This window comes from Crassostrea angulata, chromosome 1 (assembly GCF_025612915.1).
Source record: "Crassostrea angulata isolate pt1a10 chromosome 1, ASM2561291v2, whole genome shotgun sequence".
NCBI lineage: Eukaryota > Metazoa > Mollusca > Bivalvia > Ostreida > Ostreidae > Magallana > Magallana angulata.
In genome coordinates this window covers 29,023,806-29,041,445 of record NC_069111.1, presented here as the reverse complement: position 1 = coordinate 29,041,445, position 17,640 = coordinate 29,023,806, and the positions used below count along the sequence as shown (strand labels likewise).

At 33.6% G+C, this 17,640-nt stretch overlaps 2 protein-coding genes across 3 annotated transcripts; one reads left to right on the top strand and one right to left on the bottom strand.

Annotated features, from left to right (window-relative positions):
• Nucleotides 1-1,479: 1,479 nt before the first annotated feature.
• Nucleotides 1,480-17,572, bottom strand: LOC128159182 (GPI mannosyltransferase 2-like). 2 transcript variants are annotated; one of them, XM_052822271.1, is made up of 3 exons: nucleotides 17,446-17,572; nucleotides 2,512-3,720; nucleotides 1,480-1,803 (listed from the first exon to the last, which is right to left on the bottom strand). In XM_052822271.1, exons 1-3 carry the CDS (start codon nucleotides 17,521-17,523, stop codon nucleotides 1,501-1,503), a joined length of 1,590 nt encoding a protein of 529 aa, XP_052678231.1. In that variant the 5' UTR covers nucleotides 17,524-17,572; the 3' UTR covers nucleotides 1,480-1,500. The 2 variants fall into 2 exon arrangements, with proteins under 2 accessions (XP_052678231.1, XP_052678296.1); XM_052822336.1 differs by lacking the exon at nucleotides 17,446-17,572 and adding an exon at nucleotides 17,400-17,438.
• Nucleotides 7,233-15,700, top strand: LOC128159110 (uncharacterized). Its single transcript, XM_052822185.1, has 4 exons — nucleotides 7,233-7,911; nucleotides 11,566-11,673; nucleotides 11,913-12,148; nucleotides 12,593-15,700. Exons 1-4 carry the CDS (start codon nucleotides 7,670-7,672, stop codon nucleotides 15,538-15,540), a joined length of 3,534 nt encoding a protein of 1,177 aa, XP_052678145.1. The 5' UTR covers nucleotides 7,233-7,669; the 3' UTR covers nucleotides 15,541-15,700.
• Nucleotides 17,573-17,640: the final 68 nt, after the last annotated feature.

The following is a 17,640-nucleotide window of genomic DNA, read 5'->3' as shown; positions in this document are numbered from 1 at the left end:
ATGTCCCCTTCGAAGAAAGGAGAGCATATTACTTTGCTGCTGTCCATCAGTGGGTCAGTTCACCAATTGTTTCCATTCATTTTCTTTGCAGAGGTTGCAGGTATTGAAATGAAATTTGGTATACAGATTTATTATAATATCTAGGTCAAGTTTGATTTTGGGTACGATCAAGCAATTTTCGACAGAGTTATGCCCCTTGGACTTAGTAAAATTCCACTCATTTGCAGTCTCCTTACATTTTCTTTGCAGAGGTTGCACATATTGGAATGAAATATGGTATACCATTAATAATAATAATATCTAGGTCAGATTTCATTTTGGGTATGTTCGATTACTTTTCAACAGAGTAATGCCCCTTTGACTTAGAAAAATTCCAATTATTTGCAGTTTCCGTTCATTTTCTCTGTGGATGTTTCCAAGGGAGGGGGCATAAGTGTTTCACAAACATCTCTTGTTTAATTCAAATCCATGCTAACTTGTGTAAAAATCAGCCAAATATTGTACAGGCCAAATATGATATATTGACAGTTTTCCTAATTCAATGATTAGAATTCACCTGTTTGGAATTTTTACCAATTAATAATTGGCAAATTAAGCTATCACAAATATCTAGAACAGCCTATTCCAATGGATGAACTTGAAATTATAATAAGTTCTGTTTTTTGTTTAATGTCACTGATTTTGTAGTGATGTGGAACTGCTGAGAGTTTAAGAATTTTGCTGTATAGCTGGACTTTGGAAAATAAAAACTGCTTACTGGTACATGTGTATTAATTTTTTTTTACAAAAACTCGTACACAAAAAAATTATTAGTCCTCTGAATATCAAACTTGTGTAGCAGAAATATAAATCTTGATAAATAGAAATTTTTAAAGGATTTAAAGAAGTCAAAATTTCATTATTGAATCAAGATTTTAAAAAAGCTGTGTATATACACTTACTAAAAATGCAATAGCCACAAATAGTTACCCCTCCTCCTTCCCTGTAGATATCTGCCATCTGCCTATTTGATCACTTAATAAATAATGGTACATCCCTGCTCACTCAAACATCAATGTATGGAACAGGATCAGATATATTAGCCATATAAAAATAATTATAGCCACAAATTGCCCAATCCATTTATTCTTATGAGATGAGAACAAAAGAATTTGACCATTGGCTAGTGAAGGTGTCTTGATATGAACTGTGTATCCTATAAGTGGAGACGCTGTTATAAATGTATGCAGTTGCACTACAGATAAAGTGTACACATAATTGAAAGAACACCTATTATAGTTATTTCTTTCCAAACACCATACCTCCCATCCATCTCTAAAAATAAGGGAAGATTTGATGGACAAATAATTTTAAATAAAGAAAAATAACTTCTGAAAAAGTCAAACTTAAGGGTAGTGATAGCGAGAAATACATTGTAGCATATTATATATAATATTGTAATAGCTGGTATTCAGTTGAGAAATCAGGAACAATGAGTGATTAATTATCATTTTAAATTTACTATGTCCATGGCAGAAAATTACAAAACATAAATGTACCAACAGTAAAATAAAATAAGAAATAACACAAAATTAGTTTAGAAACAAAGCTTTGTGTGCTGAAATTTACGATCTGGTCTGTAAGAATGTTTTTCAGAGAATGTCGAAGGTTCTCCTCATTTTCCACCTTGCAAATGTCCTCTCTTGGTCTGATAACATCATATTCGTTTCTTATGGTAACTTGTGTTTTTGTTTCATCTGTGGTGCAGTAGGCAGCAAACCAGTTGAGTATGGGTGAGGAGGAAAACAGCATTCTTGTCAGTACCTGGAAGATATCAACACGTCAGCTTAATTCAAATTTTTGTAGAAAAAATCATTTTTATTAGCATAATAATCCTTCAATGAGAGTATGCAAATCAAGGACGAGGAAAATATTAAGGAAAATCATAAAATAAAGTAACAACTTCTGTTTTGAAAAGGATCATTTTTGATGGGATCGATAAACATTCATGGATACTAATATCTTTACCAGTATTGCCGGTCAATCTAATTTTAATCAGATCTTTGATCCGCTCTGAAAATCGCTACACAAAGTTTCGTGTAGCAACATTACACCGCCAGAACAGATCAAGAGATCTGATTTTAATCAAATTTTTGTACTGGTATCACATGTACTTGTATTTAATTAACTGAGTGGTTCATTGGTTGAAAACCATTCTACTGAATGTTTTGGGTTTCAAGTTCAATACCGCCAATCTAATTAAAATTAGACTTATAAATCTGCTCCTCTTTGATACGCTATATTTAGTGTAGCGATCATACAATAGCGGATCTCAGATTTAATTTTAATAATTACATTGAATTTCGCAAACTTTTTCACAATAACCATGTATTATCTTTCACTACGGTAACTGAACTCATTCCTATTATTGTTACATCACATAAAAGTGATAACAATAGATTACTGGTAATCACAGGAGAATGTTATTGGGGAGATTAAGATTGTTTTACAAGTAGCTTGAAAAGTTTTTACCTGTATGTGAATGAACATCCATCCAAAGAGTGTCAGCATCAGAATATGCACAACATATGGAAGAAGTCTGGGATTGTTCCACAAACACCTTCTCTCTCCATCATTTTTCTTGATTGCTGTTATATCAGACTCCATTCCCAGTGTCAAACATGTCCTTCGGTTCCACTTGAAATAGCACCACATACAACCCACACTCAGCACTGTCACTGGCACTGCCAGAAGGAAGTTGGGAATTTGTTTGAGCTCATAATATTTCATGAATCCTACTCCCCAATGAGAACTCTGTATATAACTGTACGACAGAGGGATGGTTAGATTACACCAAGGTGGTATACTGTCACCAATAATATGATAACCTCTATTTAGTCCATAGGTCACTAAATAATCTGGAATTGCAGAGAGAGTGCTTGTGTCAATTTTACAAAATATTTCATTCACATAATAGATTTGATACAGGATAAATGGCACTAAGAACAAAACTACTGATATGAATAAGTAAGTTAACTGAGCTAACATAATATTAAAGAATGTAAAAATTCTAAATGCCAACATTTTTGTTTTCATTTTTGTGATTGAAATACCAGAGAAGAAGCTTCTTAAAGTCATTCCCAAGAATGTAAAACTATCATATAATATAAATCCAATATTAAGCAATCCATTAGATCTTGCTAGTGAGCTTAATGCAAACATGAACACTGTTAGCATCTTTCTACTGCTTTCTAAATAATAGAGCCCATACACTACACAGAAAAAATACAAAGTTTCTGAGTAAGATGCTACCATAAAAATACTTGCAGGATTTATACAAAAAAGGAGACAAGCTTTATATGCAGTGTAACAATTATCCAAAACATTTCTACCAAGTCTAAATAACAATATCACAGATAATGCAAAGAATGTCACATTGCAAATAACAGCTGATACAAGTATTACATTTCTATAAATCAAAACAAATTGTAGAATATAACAAAATGTGTTTGCAATGAGTTTGACAAGAAATGGAAACAAAGGGAAAAAGGCTAGACTGTTTTGATAGATGTATCCATGCTCTGCAATGTGAATGAAATAAATAGCATCCCAACGATTAAGTCCACAAAGCGTAGTTTCTACAACATAGTCAAGAGCTCCATTTGGATGAGATGAATCCACTTTTGTGGGGGGATTGAATACATCAGCATCATGGTCAGGAATAAGATTATTAAAAATGATCTGGAAGAAAGAAATTTAGATGAGTATGCAAACAATTGATCATAAAATTTCTTGTGAAATTCTAACATGTTGAATAAAATTTATTAATAAATGATCAAGTTATGACTCTTCAGAGACACAACAGTAATTGTATAATTACTCAAACAATAGAAATGCATGTTATGCTTTGTGACGGTCAGACCGTTCCGAATACACACTTTACTGGCGCTAGCTGCCGGTCTGAAAAAAATTCGGATGGACGACTTTGGAGCTACAGTGCCTCCAATAGTAAAAAACTGCAATTTACGGCGCACAAAAAAATGAGCTAGTTTTAGACTGATTAACTTTATTCTCACACAAATTCTGGGGAAACAGTACCATTAAAATTATCAGGTAATTTACTACTGATATCGTCACTTCACTTGCCTCAGACTTTCTCTTAAACGTGCTATCCGACCTCAGAAAATGAAGTATTAATATCAATTCATGTCGAGATCGAGAGTCGCCATTTTTACATGTAAAACAAACTGCGCCACTTCACTTTACCGGGCTGGTGAGGGTGTTTAAAAGTAGCTGCAGAACTGTAGCTCTCCGTGAAAAAAAATATTGACAGACCGGAGAGCTACAGGGCCACCCATTGAAAAAATTGTATATTTATTGCGCAGAAAAACGTGCGCTAGTTTTCGACTAATTTACCTTATTTATACGCAAATTCTGTGAAAACAATTAGTACCATTAAATTCTTCATGCAATTTACTATTGATATCCTCTCTTCACTTGCCTCGGATAGTCTTTTAAACACCATCACCAGTCCCGTAAATTCATGTAGTCCACTTTGTTTACATGTAAAAATGGCGACTCTCGATCTCGATGTAAATTCAACTTACTTGATTTTCCGAGGTCGGTAGCGTGTTTCGGAGAAAGTCTGAGGCAAATAAAGAGGCGATGTCAGTAGTAAATTGCATGAAGATTTTAATGGTACTAATCGTTTTCACAGAATTTGCGTATAAATAAGGTAAATCAGTCCAAAACTAGCGCACCTTTTTCTGCGCAATAAATATACAATTTTTTCAATGGGTGGCCCTGTAGCTCTCCGGTCTGTCAATATTTTTTTTCTCGGAGAGCTACAGTTCTGCAGCTAGTTTAAAAGAATATCAGAGGCAAGTGAAGTGACGATATCTGTAGTAAAATGTCCGAGGAATTTTTTTGAATCAAACATTTGAACAGAATGTGTTCGGAAATGAGATTAATCAGTCCAAAACTAGCGCAATTTTTTGTGCGCCGTAAATTGCAGTTTTTTACTATGGGAGGCACTGTAGCTCCCAGGTCATCCATCCAAATTTTTTCAGGCCCGGGAGCTACAGACCTGCAGCTATACTGGCGCCAGATAGCTCAGTTGGTAGAGCACCTGACTAAAGAATTCAGGGGGCCCGGGTTCAAATCCCGGTCTGGTCCTTCATTATTTCCCCAATCCCGTTACAGCTTTAAACTGCTCAAAAGCACCGATGTTTGAACTGTTTTTGCTCTGGGTTGCTTTTTTAGATGCGATTTTTTTTGGTAAGAATGCCCACCAAGAAAAAAAGTATGATTGAGTAGCTAACTAAGCATACTTCAGATAGGTAAATAAAGCTTTGTGGGCAATTTAAGCAAATATAGTGATTGTACTGGACCTAGTCACATTAAAAAGCAAATTGATTCATATTAGAAAAAAGACCCCAAAAAATGATGGAGTGTAAAAAAATGGGTAGTGTCTATACGCACGACCGTCGTGTATATAAATCACTCAGCAGCTATTCGCACGACCGTCGTGTATTCACTCTCATTAGCTATTTGCAAGACCGTCGTGTATTCACTTATTGTTTACCGGTTATTCGCACGACCATTTATTTCAGGTTGTTATTACATACTAGGTAATGTGTTGTTTCATTCCCTGTGAAGTTCGGCACGCATCGGTGGATCTAAATGACGAAATCGCACCAATTTCAGTTAAAAGCATAACTGGTGTATGAAGAAAAAAATCAATTAGCCACACGGGTGCATAATGAAAAATGATTATTATTAACTTAAGTATATAAAAATGATATAAATGGATTTTCATTGGGAATCATGAAATAATTCACCACGGTTGCTATCTTGATGACTGATAACATATAAAATTTCCCTTTAATCTTAAACAAAAGTGCATTAGCCAACACTACATGTACCATACATGAAAATGAAAATCAGTACTAACGTTATACTCTATTGATATTTTTTCATGATCCGTCAAAGCTAACGTTATGTATTATTGATCTTATAAAAATTTATCCTCGTATCAAACACAATATTCAGACACTTAGCATCATTTTTTTTGAAATGGGAAGGGGGGGGGGGCAAAATTAGCGCGTGGCTGACAGTAGAATTACTCAGTATTTTATATTAATAAATTTTATTAAATTCAAAATGTTTGTAATTGCTCCCAACAACTACCACACTGCATTTTATCATAAAAATGACACACAGTCGAAGATAAAGCGAACTGATTAATGATCAATAAAGATATCTGCATCTTTGATGTTCATTTCATCTCTCTCAATTTCTTAATCAGTTCCTGACATAAATTATGAGGTTGTCATGTCCGTCCTTTCTTCTACGCTCAATATATTATACCGTTAAACATAATGTGCGGTATTTTATCAACCCTATTCATTGAATTAATACAGTTGTCGTAATGACTGAATCATTCTGTAAAATATGATCGATAAAAGATCTAGTGGCTGTGCTTTTTAAAAACATATACATGTACCGGTACATTATATATTCAAGTATCTGTCTATAATTACATTACAAATCATTTTGTAATGTATTATCCAATACATTTCATGAGATCAATGACTATTTAATATTTGATCGTACAATTGCTGATTAAATTATTTAAATTATACAAAATATAAGTTACAAGGAATCATTCTTCGAATATTATGAGGTGATCAAATACAATGTAGAAAATGATGTCTGTTGTACGAAGCGTTGATTTGTGATAAATGATTCCCATTTGTACATTAGTACCGTACGATTTAAATTATCAAGTTTGAACGCCTTGCAAGAACGGAAATGCTTTTAAATACAACCAAAACGTATGTACTAAATTGCAAAGCTCCCATAGTTTATGCATCGTCGGATACCCACGGGTGATTGCGTCTTTTACTTATCGATAAGTAAAAGACGCGATCACCCGTGGGTATCCGACGATGCAGTTTATGGTACTGTCTTGTGTACATTAATGGGCGCAAAGAACTCGATCGGGCAACATGTAAATGTTTGAAAACAATCTATTCAAACTTTAATATCTATAACAGTTAGCATAAACTGTTATATATATATAAATTTAAATTAATAAATGTCATATATATAACTTTTTCGTAACAACTTTTAATAATCACATTAAAGTTATTAAAATATAAAATTTTGCCGGTCAGGCGAGTTGATTGCGTCTTTGATGTTCATTTCATCTCCAAGTTTGTTAATCAGTTACCGACATAGATTTTGCTGTTGTCAAGTCGTTCCTTTCTTCCTTGCTCATTAAATAATTGGCGTAAAACATTATGTGCAGTATCTATGAACCCTGTTAATTGAATTGAAACGGTTGTCGTTCATGAGGAACTCCCTATGCAACTGTGTAGAAATGACGAGTGAAATTAATTCAACAATTAGTCATTGGTCAATTTTTCAATAGAGGAGCATCTATGTAAAGGAAACGTGCGGTATTATACTGGTTTGATATAATTCACTTTTAACGTTAAGATACATTCCCTGAATGCAGATCGTGACGTCAAAGTTAATTATGACGTCATATCGTATGAAGTACAGACAAGTGACTTTCTACATATCGCTGTAAAATCCATCGGGAAGCCTTAAGACATGTGCATGCCCGCGCATCAATTCAATGCACATAGCTAGAGTTTATAGCGGGAAACTTTAAGATGTTAGGATGAACGAAGGGGACGAATTCAGTTCATTTCAGGAATTTCAGGACAAATTATTACAATGGTCTACAGCTACAAATACGGTTTGGGTAAAAAGTCACAGCAAAACCGTAGAGACTGCCAACAAGAAACTTTCATCTAAATCAAAAACATTTGACCAGAAATTCAAGTTTAGAAACGTGTTGTACAGGTGTAAACATGGAGGTGCACCGAGACAAACTGGAAGAGGACTACGGCCAAATCAAAGGTATTTTTCTTTTTATTTATTTTTATTTACTATGTACTGGCAGTAGGGGGGATGAAAATGACAAAAAATTATATTGCATATTTTTAATTGTAAAATTAAAGCTATACACACTATAATTTGCGTCAATTTTGAATAAAGAGGAAAATGTATGTGTTTGATTACTAATAAAAGTTACCTTTATTCTGTTAATTATAATGCTCAATTCGATCACGTAACAAATATATCAAATATTAAACAATTAAAAATATTTATTTTCCTGCCAGGAAAGTAATGCCTCCTCGTGAATATCAATCTATCACGTGATATCGACAGCTAAATTTAGCCTATCATACCAAAACTGGTGAAGGGTCAACATCTTCATAATTATGATTGTTTCACAAAGGAAAGGATATTTTCAGTAAAGCATAAATTTGTCAGATATACGAGTACAAACAAAAGAAAAAAATACAAGCCTGTGAGTAGATATGAATACTTCCTTTAAAAAAATGACGTAGACCTGTGTTTTTCCCCTATGTGCTATTTATAGATCCTATAAGTGTTAATGCAGAAGTAAGGGTATCGTAAATGGCAAGCGTATTTTACTCATTATACATGTATGTATTTCAAATTAACAACTGTTAAGCATATCAAAAATCAAGTTGGATATTTAATTAGGCAAACAATAATGACCACCTAGTTCTCCGCGGACATGCGCAATGAGGTCGGTTTGCTCTTCCTTCATCAATATTTTTTCCTGGCAGGAAAATAAACAATTAAAAATCTATATCTTTGTAACGAGATGGAATTCACCCTTGTAATTTACAGATTAAGGATAACTTTTATAAGTAGACAAACACATGCGTTTTCACTGTCATTCAAAATTGACGCAAATTATAGCGTGTATAGCTTTAAAAAAACTTGAAGTCTCAAGAACTGTATTTTAAGCCATGCCCCCCCCCCCCCTCCCGAAAAAACGCGCGCTTTTACTGGTTTGAAATCAATAAGTATTTCACTCCTAATTTTCTTATTTTTATATCAATTTTAAATAAATTAAAAAAAAAATGGCCGATGCGAGAAAAGGGGGGGGGGGGGGGGGCAGCCCCACCCCCCCCCCCCCGATGCTACGTGCCTGGATTTAATTTTCTTTTTAAAATCGGGGAGGGGGTATCTGTAGTTTTCAATTGATATTTATATATATACTGTTTTCTTTTCTTTCTATTTTTACTTCTTTTTTTTTTTACATTTAGTCGCGCGATGGGGTGGGGTTTCTATGCCTATTTTCATACTTGTGCAAATGGACCTTACTAAAAATTCCGATTGCACTGGAGTACCTACAGGTATATAACCACGACAAAGGGTGTGCTTGATCAGAAGTCCCTTAAAGAAATACATGTACATTGCGTATTTTTTTATTTTCATTTGAATGCAAATGTCCTTTATGCACTTCAAAATTATCAATACCTCCGCGAGTGTGGACTACGATAAACGCTACCCGACATAGAAATTAATGTACATAAATCTGTTTAATGCTGGTTTATTTGGATGAGACATGACCATTTCAATCTAATCATTTGACTTCATTAGCTTCACAGGTTTACATTTCACCACCACTTGCGCTCACAATATTGTTGATGTCATTCAAATTTGTCATCCCGTTTGCGGCTAGGAAAATCGTGTGAAATTCACACAGTCCTTTAATCCTAACATCCTTTCTTAATATTTGATTCTTTAAAAAGTCTTAGATTACTGTGAGTCTCAATGATATTTTGTCCAAATATCCATGTTTTAGAAGGTCCATATTTAAAACAATCTTGACCCACTGATCAACGAGATTAATATATATGATTTATTTGATATAGCACCACTTACGTATATATGGAGGTGGAAGCAAGTTAATTAGGTTCTAAATATAACCATTAATCTATAAAAGCTCTAAAACCAAATTTATATACAACAGTAGATAATTTTAAACATATGTAGTCAAAAATTATAGAGCTCACCGAGACGAGACATCACTTTTCTGAGACAACACGTACTTTATCATATTATATGAATAGCATAATTAATGATTATTACCGAGCGCAGCGAGAGGCGGGCGAAGCCCGCCTCGCGAAGCGAGGATTAATGGTAACACGTATATATAAGAAAATCAGTGAAAAATGAAAGTTGAATCAGGGGTACTAAGGCCAAAAAAATTTTCTTCCAGCCCTGGGCGCCGCCATATTGGCAGCCATTTTGTTTTTTAAAAGTTAGTTCGATCATTGATTGACTGGTACTTATCGATGTTTATTGCCCCTAAACTCGATTAAAATTTTCTAGTGTTTCAATAATAGGTAATTTGAATTAAAAGAAATAAAAGAGAACACCAGATAAGCTTCAAAAGTGCTTCAATCAAGAAACACGACTAGTTCTATGTATATCTTATCAAATTATCAGATGGAAAATAAAAACATTACCATCAAGAACTGAACTTTTAGATACTGAATAAAGTATTCGATTTTATTACCGCGTTATTTATTTGAATTAAATTGATAAACAATGAAAGAAGAAATTTTAAAAACGTTCGGAATAACGTTACTCTCTTCGGCTATTTCCGAAGACAAAACGTGTATGTTTTACGTCTGAAACATGACGTCATAATGTAGACTGAGCACGCGACGTTTACTTAAACTTTAGCTAATGATTTGAGTAGGCAACCAGGCGGATCTTACTGAGTGCGTTCAAATAAATTTTGATCTACAAAAATCAAACTGCACTGTGTTATATCTGCGCTCGGTCCAACGGTCACACCGTTTACATATTAAAATAACACATTGATTGTTATAACACACTAAATCATATCAAATGATACAATAATGTATTATTATATGTACAATTTCATATTATATCATCATGTATGATAAAACATTTATCAATATAATACAATATCATACAATTCTATAAATACAATAATCATATAATATAATGTTATAATATAAAATTACACAATATTGTATCATATTATATCAAATCAAATGATATAATATTGTGTCATATTCTACAATATTGTGTCATATAATATCATGATTCAGATAATACAGTATCATACCATCTGATACAATTTCATATTGTAACATAATACAATATTGTGCTTATAATGATACAACATTGTATCATAAGATACAATATGATACTATTCATACTGTTCATAATATGAAGCAATAGCATATGAATAAGATTGCATGATACATATTTTTATTATGTTGGCTAACTTAAGTGTCCTGACACTGATGCCAAAGTGTTTTATATCAGACCTCCCCCCCCCCCCCACCTTGAGGGGAGGGGCTAACTGAGGGATAATTTTGTTTGGGGGAGGTGGGATTGGTTGGGGGTTAATTTTACTGTGTTAATTTAATTAGTTTGATGGAAACCTTTATACTTTACATATATGTTAGTTCAATTGATTTGAATAAGTTTATCAAAAGGAAGTACATGTACTGTATATGTTGATTTCACAAAATGGAGGCATATCCCTTACTCACTTACTTCACTATGCTATTAAATGAGGAGTGAAATGAAAAATGATAACATGATTTAAGTCTGAATATTAATCTAAATACTTTATGTTAGAATAAATATGGTAATTGTTTGACAGTTTTTAATAGCTTGATAATACTTCATATTTCTAATTTCCAGTTCCTTTAAACAAGATTGCCAAGCAAGACTTTTTCTCACTGTTAACAAAGAGAAGACAAAGCTTGTTGTTCAAACTCTGGTCACTGCTCACAATCATGAGACTAGCAAGTAAGTATGCATAAGATTTCATTTATATTTATGTATTAAGGTCTCAATGTAAAAAAAAAAATCATTTGAAAATCTATCAAATTTGGATTGCACTTCTGAAAAAGTCAAAGAACACATTAACAAATTAAGCTTTCAATTTAAATCAAATCGTGACATAAAACATCTTGATCTATTTTTAAAAAATGAAATAACATATACATTTGAACAATAATGTGCATTTAAATTTATATTTTTTTCAGCAATGCATTTAAGCATTACCCAGAACAACGGCGGTTAAGTGAAGCAAAGAAAAAAGAAGTGGAAACAATGCTTGAGCTTGGTGTAAAAGTCAAATACCTGAAAGAACATATTGAAGCACAACAACACCAAGTCATCACCCTTAAAGATCTCCACAATGTACACCAAAAAGCAAAAAGAGAAAGAAATGGAGACAAGACTGAAGAAGAATTATTGATGGATGAACTAAAGAAGCTTTGTAAGTAGATTATGAGACATGAAAGAATATCATTTATCTGATTAATTTATGATTTTATTTATCTATAATATCTCAACAAGTCTATTATTTTTAACTTATCAAGAATTTCTATCATAATTAAAGAATTTACACAGCCAAATTGAAAAGGTGAACATTAATAAGTCTTCAGGGATTAATTATCCTGATTTGTGCCACAACTCTGAACTGTCAATATTTGTTGCTACGGTGCTATTAAGTGTCTCTAAGTTTAGTGAAGAATGATTTATTTACCCCGCCTGGAAATTGCTTCCTTGAAATATTTCAACTTGATGTTTTCTTTAAAATAAATTGTAGTGATGGATGAATGAGATTCACAACCATAATCAAGTGATAAATATTTAAATTTTAAACTGGTTTAGCATTTTCATGTGCTATCAAAAATTAATATCAATTAATAACTTGTAGGTGAAGATGACCCTGAGGCTGTCATTTCAGTTCAAGCAAATAATGAAGGAGTATTGGAGTTTCTTCTTCTGGTCACTGGTGACATGAAGCAAACATTTGCCATGTTCCCTGAGGTGCTAATGATTGACTCTACTTACTGTACAAACAGGCTGAGAATGCCATTATTTTCCCTTCTGGTAGAAGACGGAAATGGAACTGGGCAAACTGTAGGGTATGCTTTTATCACCCATGAAACAGAACACACCCTCTCAGCTGTCATGACAGAGATTTCAAGAATACACAAATTAGAAAAAGTAAAAGTTGTAGTATTAGACAAAGACATGAAGGAAATTGCAGCTGTCAGAAAAGTTATTCCAGGGGCAGAAATTCAACTTTGTAAATTCCATGTCATTCAAGCTGTAGATAGATTTATTCAAAAATTATCAAAACCACAAGAGGAAAAAAATGATCTTAAGAAATCTTTTCAGTCACTTGTGTTTTCGAAATCAAAATCAGCTTTTGAAAGAGCATTATGTCACCTGGCAGCAACAGCCCCTGATAGTTTCATGGCCTATTACAACAAAAACTGGGGAAAGCCACATCAGATAAAACATTGGGCATTCTATAAAACAATCCAACAAATTAATCTGGGAAACACAACAAATAATAGGATGGAGTCACATAACCAGAAAATCAAAGATATCCTGAAAAGAAATATGACACTAACAGAGGCAGTAAAGAGCATCTTACTACTGCACAGGGGAAAAGTAAACGAAATGACTCACAGAGAATTCAACCATACATTTAAAACTGCATACCGCCTAGGAGATGATGATGTTGTAAAAGATGACATTGTTAAAAACATAACACCATATGCAGCAGGCATCCTTATTGCAGAACTAGAGAAAGCCCGTTTCAGCACATTAAAGAACAATAAAATGTGCAGTTGTTCTCTTAAGAAGACCATGCTTTTGCCATGTAGACATGTTTTTGCCAGAAGGATAGAGCAGGGAGAAAATATATTCAATATTGATGATGTTGCAGAGAGGTGGCACCTATCATACCAGAAAAAAATATGGACAAGTAGGAGACACAAAAGGACAAATACAGAAACACCAGAAAGCAGTCAACATCTGCGAAAAAAATTTAAGAAAAATCCATTATCAAAAACCCAAAAATTCAAGGAAATGATGGTATTATGCAAGGCTATTGCAGATTATGCATCTACTTTGGGTACAAAAGAGTTCAATGAAAAAATGGATACTCTTGCTACGATGTATGATGCATGGCTCAGTGGGGAAAAAGTCATTTTTAAAGCAGAAGAAGCTGATGAACCTTATCCCTGTGTGACACCAGAGACACCAATCATCTCAGCTCCATCTCCATCCAAAATTAACAACATGGTGCCCTCACCTAAAACCAGTGAAAGCGTTGAAGACTTGCCTTCTTCCCCATGTTCGCTGCCACCATTATCACCTGAATCTCCACCATTACCGTCCGAAAATAACAACATGGTGCCCTCACCTCAAACCAATGAAAGCGTTGAAGACTTGCCTTCTTCCCCATGTTCGCTGCCACCATTATCACCTGAATCTCCACCATTACCGTCCAAAAATAACAACATGGTGCCCTCACCTCAAACCAATGAAAGCGTTGAAGACTTGCCTTCTTCCCCATGTTCGCTGCCACCATTATCACCAGAATCTTCACCATTGCTGTCCAAAAATAACAACATGGTGCCCTCACTTCAAACCAATGAAAGCGTTGAAGACTTGCCTTCTTCCCCATGTTCACTGCCTTCATTATCACCTGAATCTTCACTCAGTAATGACAACATGGTGCCTTCACCTTGTACTAGTGAATCCTTTCAAGACTGGCCTTCCTCACTAGCCTCATTACAATCTTTATCTCCAACTCCACTTCAAGACAATCCAAGAGAATTAACACCAATGCCTTCTTCTCCGTTTTCTTTTGAATCGAACACTCCAGAAAAAAGCACAACTCCTGTGCCTTCCCCAGCAGGATTCAAAAAAGATAAATCAAGAACATCCACCTGCAGTACAGGCAGAGCAACCAAAATTCTTAAAGACTTGAAGACTATAAAGTTACCAAAAACTCCTCCAGTTAGAGGAAATGTAAGGCTTCAGAAAGGAAAAGAAAATGTTTTCCAATCAAGAAAAAGATTGCTGGAAAAAAAACGGTTGAACAAAAAGGAAACAAATAATGAAAGCAGGCATAGTAAAACCAATACCAGTAGGAGTGATGAAATAGACATGATTGGAGACCCTAAGGAGATGCTTACTGATGTCCACATAAATGCAGCACAAAAATTACTAACACAACAATTTCCAAAGATGCATGGACTACAGGACACCATTCTTGGAAGCAAACTGCAGTTTGCGATTGAAACTGGAGATTTCATACAAATTCTACATGATGGTGCCCTGCATTGGTTGACAATATCAAACCTGTTTTGTAATGATAACTGTGTTGACATCTTCGACTCCCTGTATACATCAGTCTCCATGGACGTTAAAATGCAAGCTGCATGCATTATGATGATCCAAGAGCAGACCATGGGTATAAATGTCATCAATTGCAAGCGACAAAAAGGAGGATATGATTGTGGATTATTTTCAATTGCATATGCAACAGATCTTTGTTTTGGAAATGACCCATCAATGAAAACTTACACCCAGAAAAGTATGAGAAGTCATTTGCTCTCATGTTTGGCAGAAAACCAAATGTGCCCTTTTCCATCAGAAGAAAGGAATATGCAGAAAAGGGTGACAAAGTCCTTTAAGATTCCACTTTTCTGCATTTGCAGATTACCAGACAATAGGGAAGAAAAAATGGGGAAATGTGAGGAATGTAAGGAGTGGTTTCACAAGTCGTGCCTTTCAATTCCAAAGAAGGTGTTTGAAGAAGTGAATTCGAAATGGTACTGTACTAAATGTAAAAAAAAATGACCACGCAAATTTATCCACCTCAAATTGACTTCTGATGCAGTTTTGATGATCTATTCTTACTATTTTGACAGTCATATATTTCATCTATGAATCATTTCTTATTCAGTTTAGAAAAATTGTAATTTGATCTGGACATCGTGTCTGTGTATTTCATTACTATTTTGTTATAAGGATGAAAATGATAAATATATTATTGTTTTTAATGTGCCTGGTATACCCCCCCCCCCCATTAAGGGCCCTTGATACTAGATGAATGAATTACATGCATGTTTGACTTTGTAACTTTATGCAGTTGTAAATAATTTATGTATATTTAAACCCAGCATTTGACTTATTTTCTAACAATTTGGTACAATTCAAACCACATTTAATTTACGATAATTGAGGTATTTGTCTGCTTTTGTGATTTTTTTAAAATAACCATAATGATATCTACTGTTTTTAAGTTACCATTATTTATGTAACACAATTTTTCTTCCACATTAACTTTCAATTTATTTTAATGACAAAATATGATGAATAAAATATTCTTAATGTCCGAATTTACAATTTTAACATTTAACTGTATTTTTGTTGTTTTTTTTTTTTTTGCTTATTCATATTAAATTTAGTGACGATTTTTTTTCTATCAATAAAAGATAATGTATACCGAACTCTATTATTTTATAATGTTTTTGATTAAATTCTTTAAAAGGTCTGTATACATAGAGTATACTTGTCTGGTACACCGTACATATATTGGATATGAAACAAGACATATATATTCAAAGAAGGAAATTTATGGTTTTCCGGTAATAAAAAAACGTAAACATAACAAAACCTCGGACATGCTCAGTGTTGTCAATCAGAGAAAAATGTGTGTTGCCTGGAAGTCTTTTCTTTATACGGAGTCAAGTGAAGTCGTACCCAAACAGACTAATGATCCATTGGTCCAGTGGTAGACAATGATATTTGGATTGTAAATGTAAAAGATAATCTGTTAAGGTTATAGGTTTTGATATAATTACAATAATTAAGAAACTATGAGATAAAAGAATGTAGAATTCTTGATAATATATCGTCATCTCATATAAGTTTGCCAAAGATGTCCCTATATTAACATTTAATAGAAAATTTCTGTTTACAAACAATCTTTTCTTAAAAAAAACCCTGATTAATTAGCTTGACAAATTTATAAATTATTATCACTCTTTGATTAGGAAGGCAAAGTATTATAATTGAAGTCATTTTTCACTAGACAATTTGATTACAAGTCTGTTTGGGTACGTGTTAGTTTGATTACGAGTTGACTGTAATTCCTTTATACACAATGACAGTTATACCCGAAATTTTGAATACAGCTCCAACTATAGTCTACAACAGAAAATATCCTTCTTCATCATATTATTATATTATCATCTTATTATAATAAATAAATTAATTTATAATACGTGGTGATATATGGAAGTGATATATTTTTTATGTGTGGATACATCAACTTACCAGTTTTATCAGTTTATACACATGTAAAATCATAAAAATGTTGCGAGGATATTAGAAATTGATCGGGTTCAGGATCACATAAATTCCATTTCATAATTAACTTTGACATTTATGATATCGTCCTACACTAAAAAAAAAATATCCTGTATATAGCTTGGCTACATAGATAGACTATCCACACGATGGTCGTGTAAATAGATTTTCATAAATTAATTCACACGACGGTCGTGTGTTTATCACAATATTCAGTTATAGCTATTTGCACGACGGTCGTGTAAATAGACTTTGCTTAGTTATGTGCACGACGGTCTTGTATATATCATCGGCCAAAAAAATGTAAAAAGTATGCTACATACAGAAAATACACATATAATAACCTTTAAAGTTTCTAAGTGAACCATTTATGCCACTGACTAATTTTACCTGCAGAACTATTAACACACAGCGACTTAACACGGCAAATAGTAAAAGTTTCCTTTCGAGACCATCGGCTACGGCCATATTGGAGAGGAAGCCGAAACGACTTTGTTATAATTAAAATTATTCGCTGTAAATGTTACGAGGCGTATTATTGGACAATACATTAATCTGTGTTAGGGAAACGTTTGAAGGGCTAAT

Excerpts from the sequence above, each read along its gene's own strand:
- LOC128159110 (XM_052822185.1), top strand. The coding sequence starts at position 7,670 with ATGAACGAAGGGGACGAATTCAGTTCATTTCAGGAATTTCAGGACAAA. Across the intron at positions 11,674-11,912 it reads CACAATCATGAGACTAGCAA|CAATGCATTTAAGCATTACC; the intron begins GTAAGTATGCAT and ends TATTTTTTTCAG. Across the intron at positions 12,149-12,592 it reads GGATGAACTAAAGAAGCTTT|GTGAAGATGACCCTGAGGCT; the intron begins GTAAGTAGATTA and ends AATAACTTGTAG.
- LOC128159182 (XM_052822271.1), bottom strand. The coding sequence starts at position 17,523 with ATGGCCGTAGCCGATGGTCTCGAAAGGAAACTTTTACTATTTGCCGTG. Across the intron at positions 3,721-17,445 it reads GTGTGTTAATAGTTCTGCAG|ATCATTTTTAATAATCTTAT; the intron begins GTAAAATTAGTC and ends TCTTTCTTCCAG. Across the intron at positions 1,804-2,511 it reads GGATGTTCATTCACATACAG|GTACTGACAAGAATGCTGTT; the intron begins GTAAAAACTTTT and ends GATATCTTCCAG.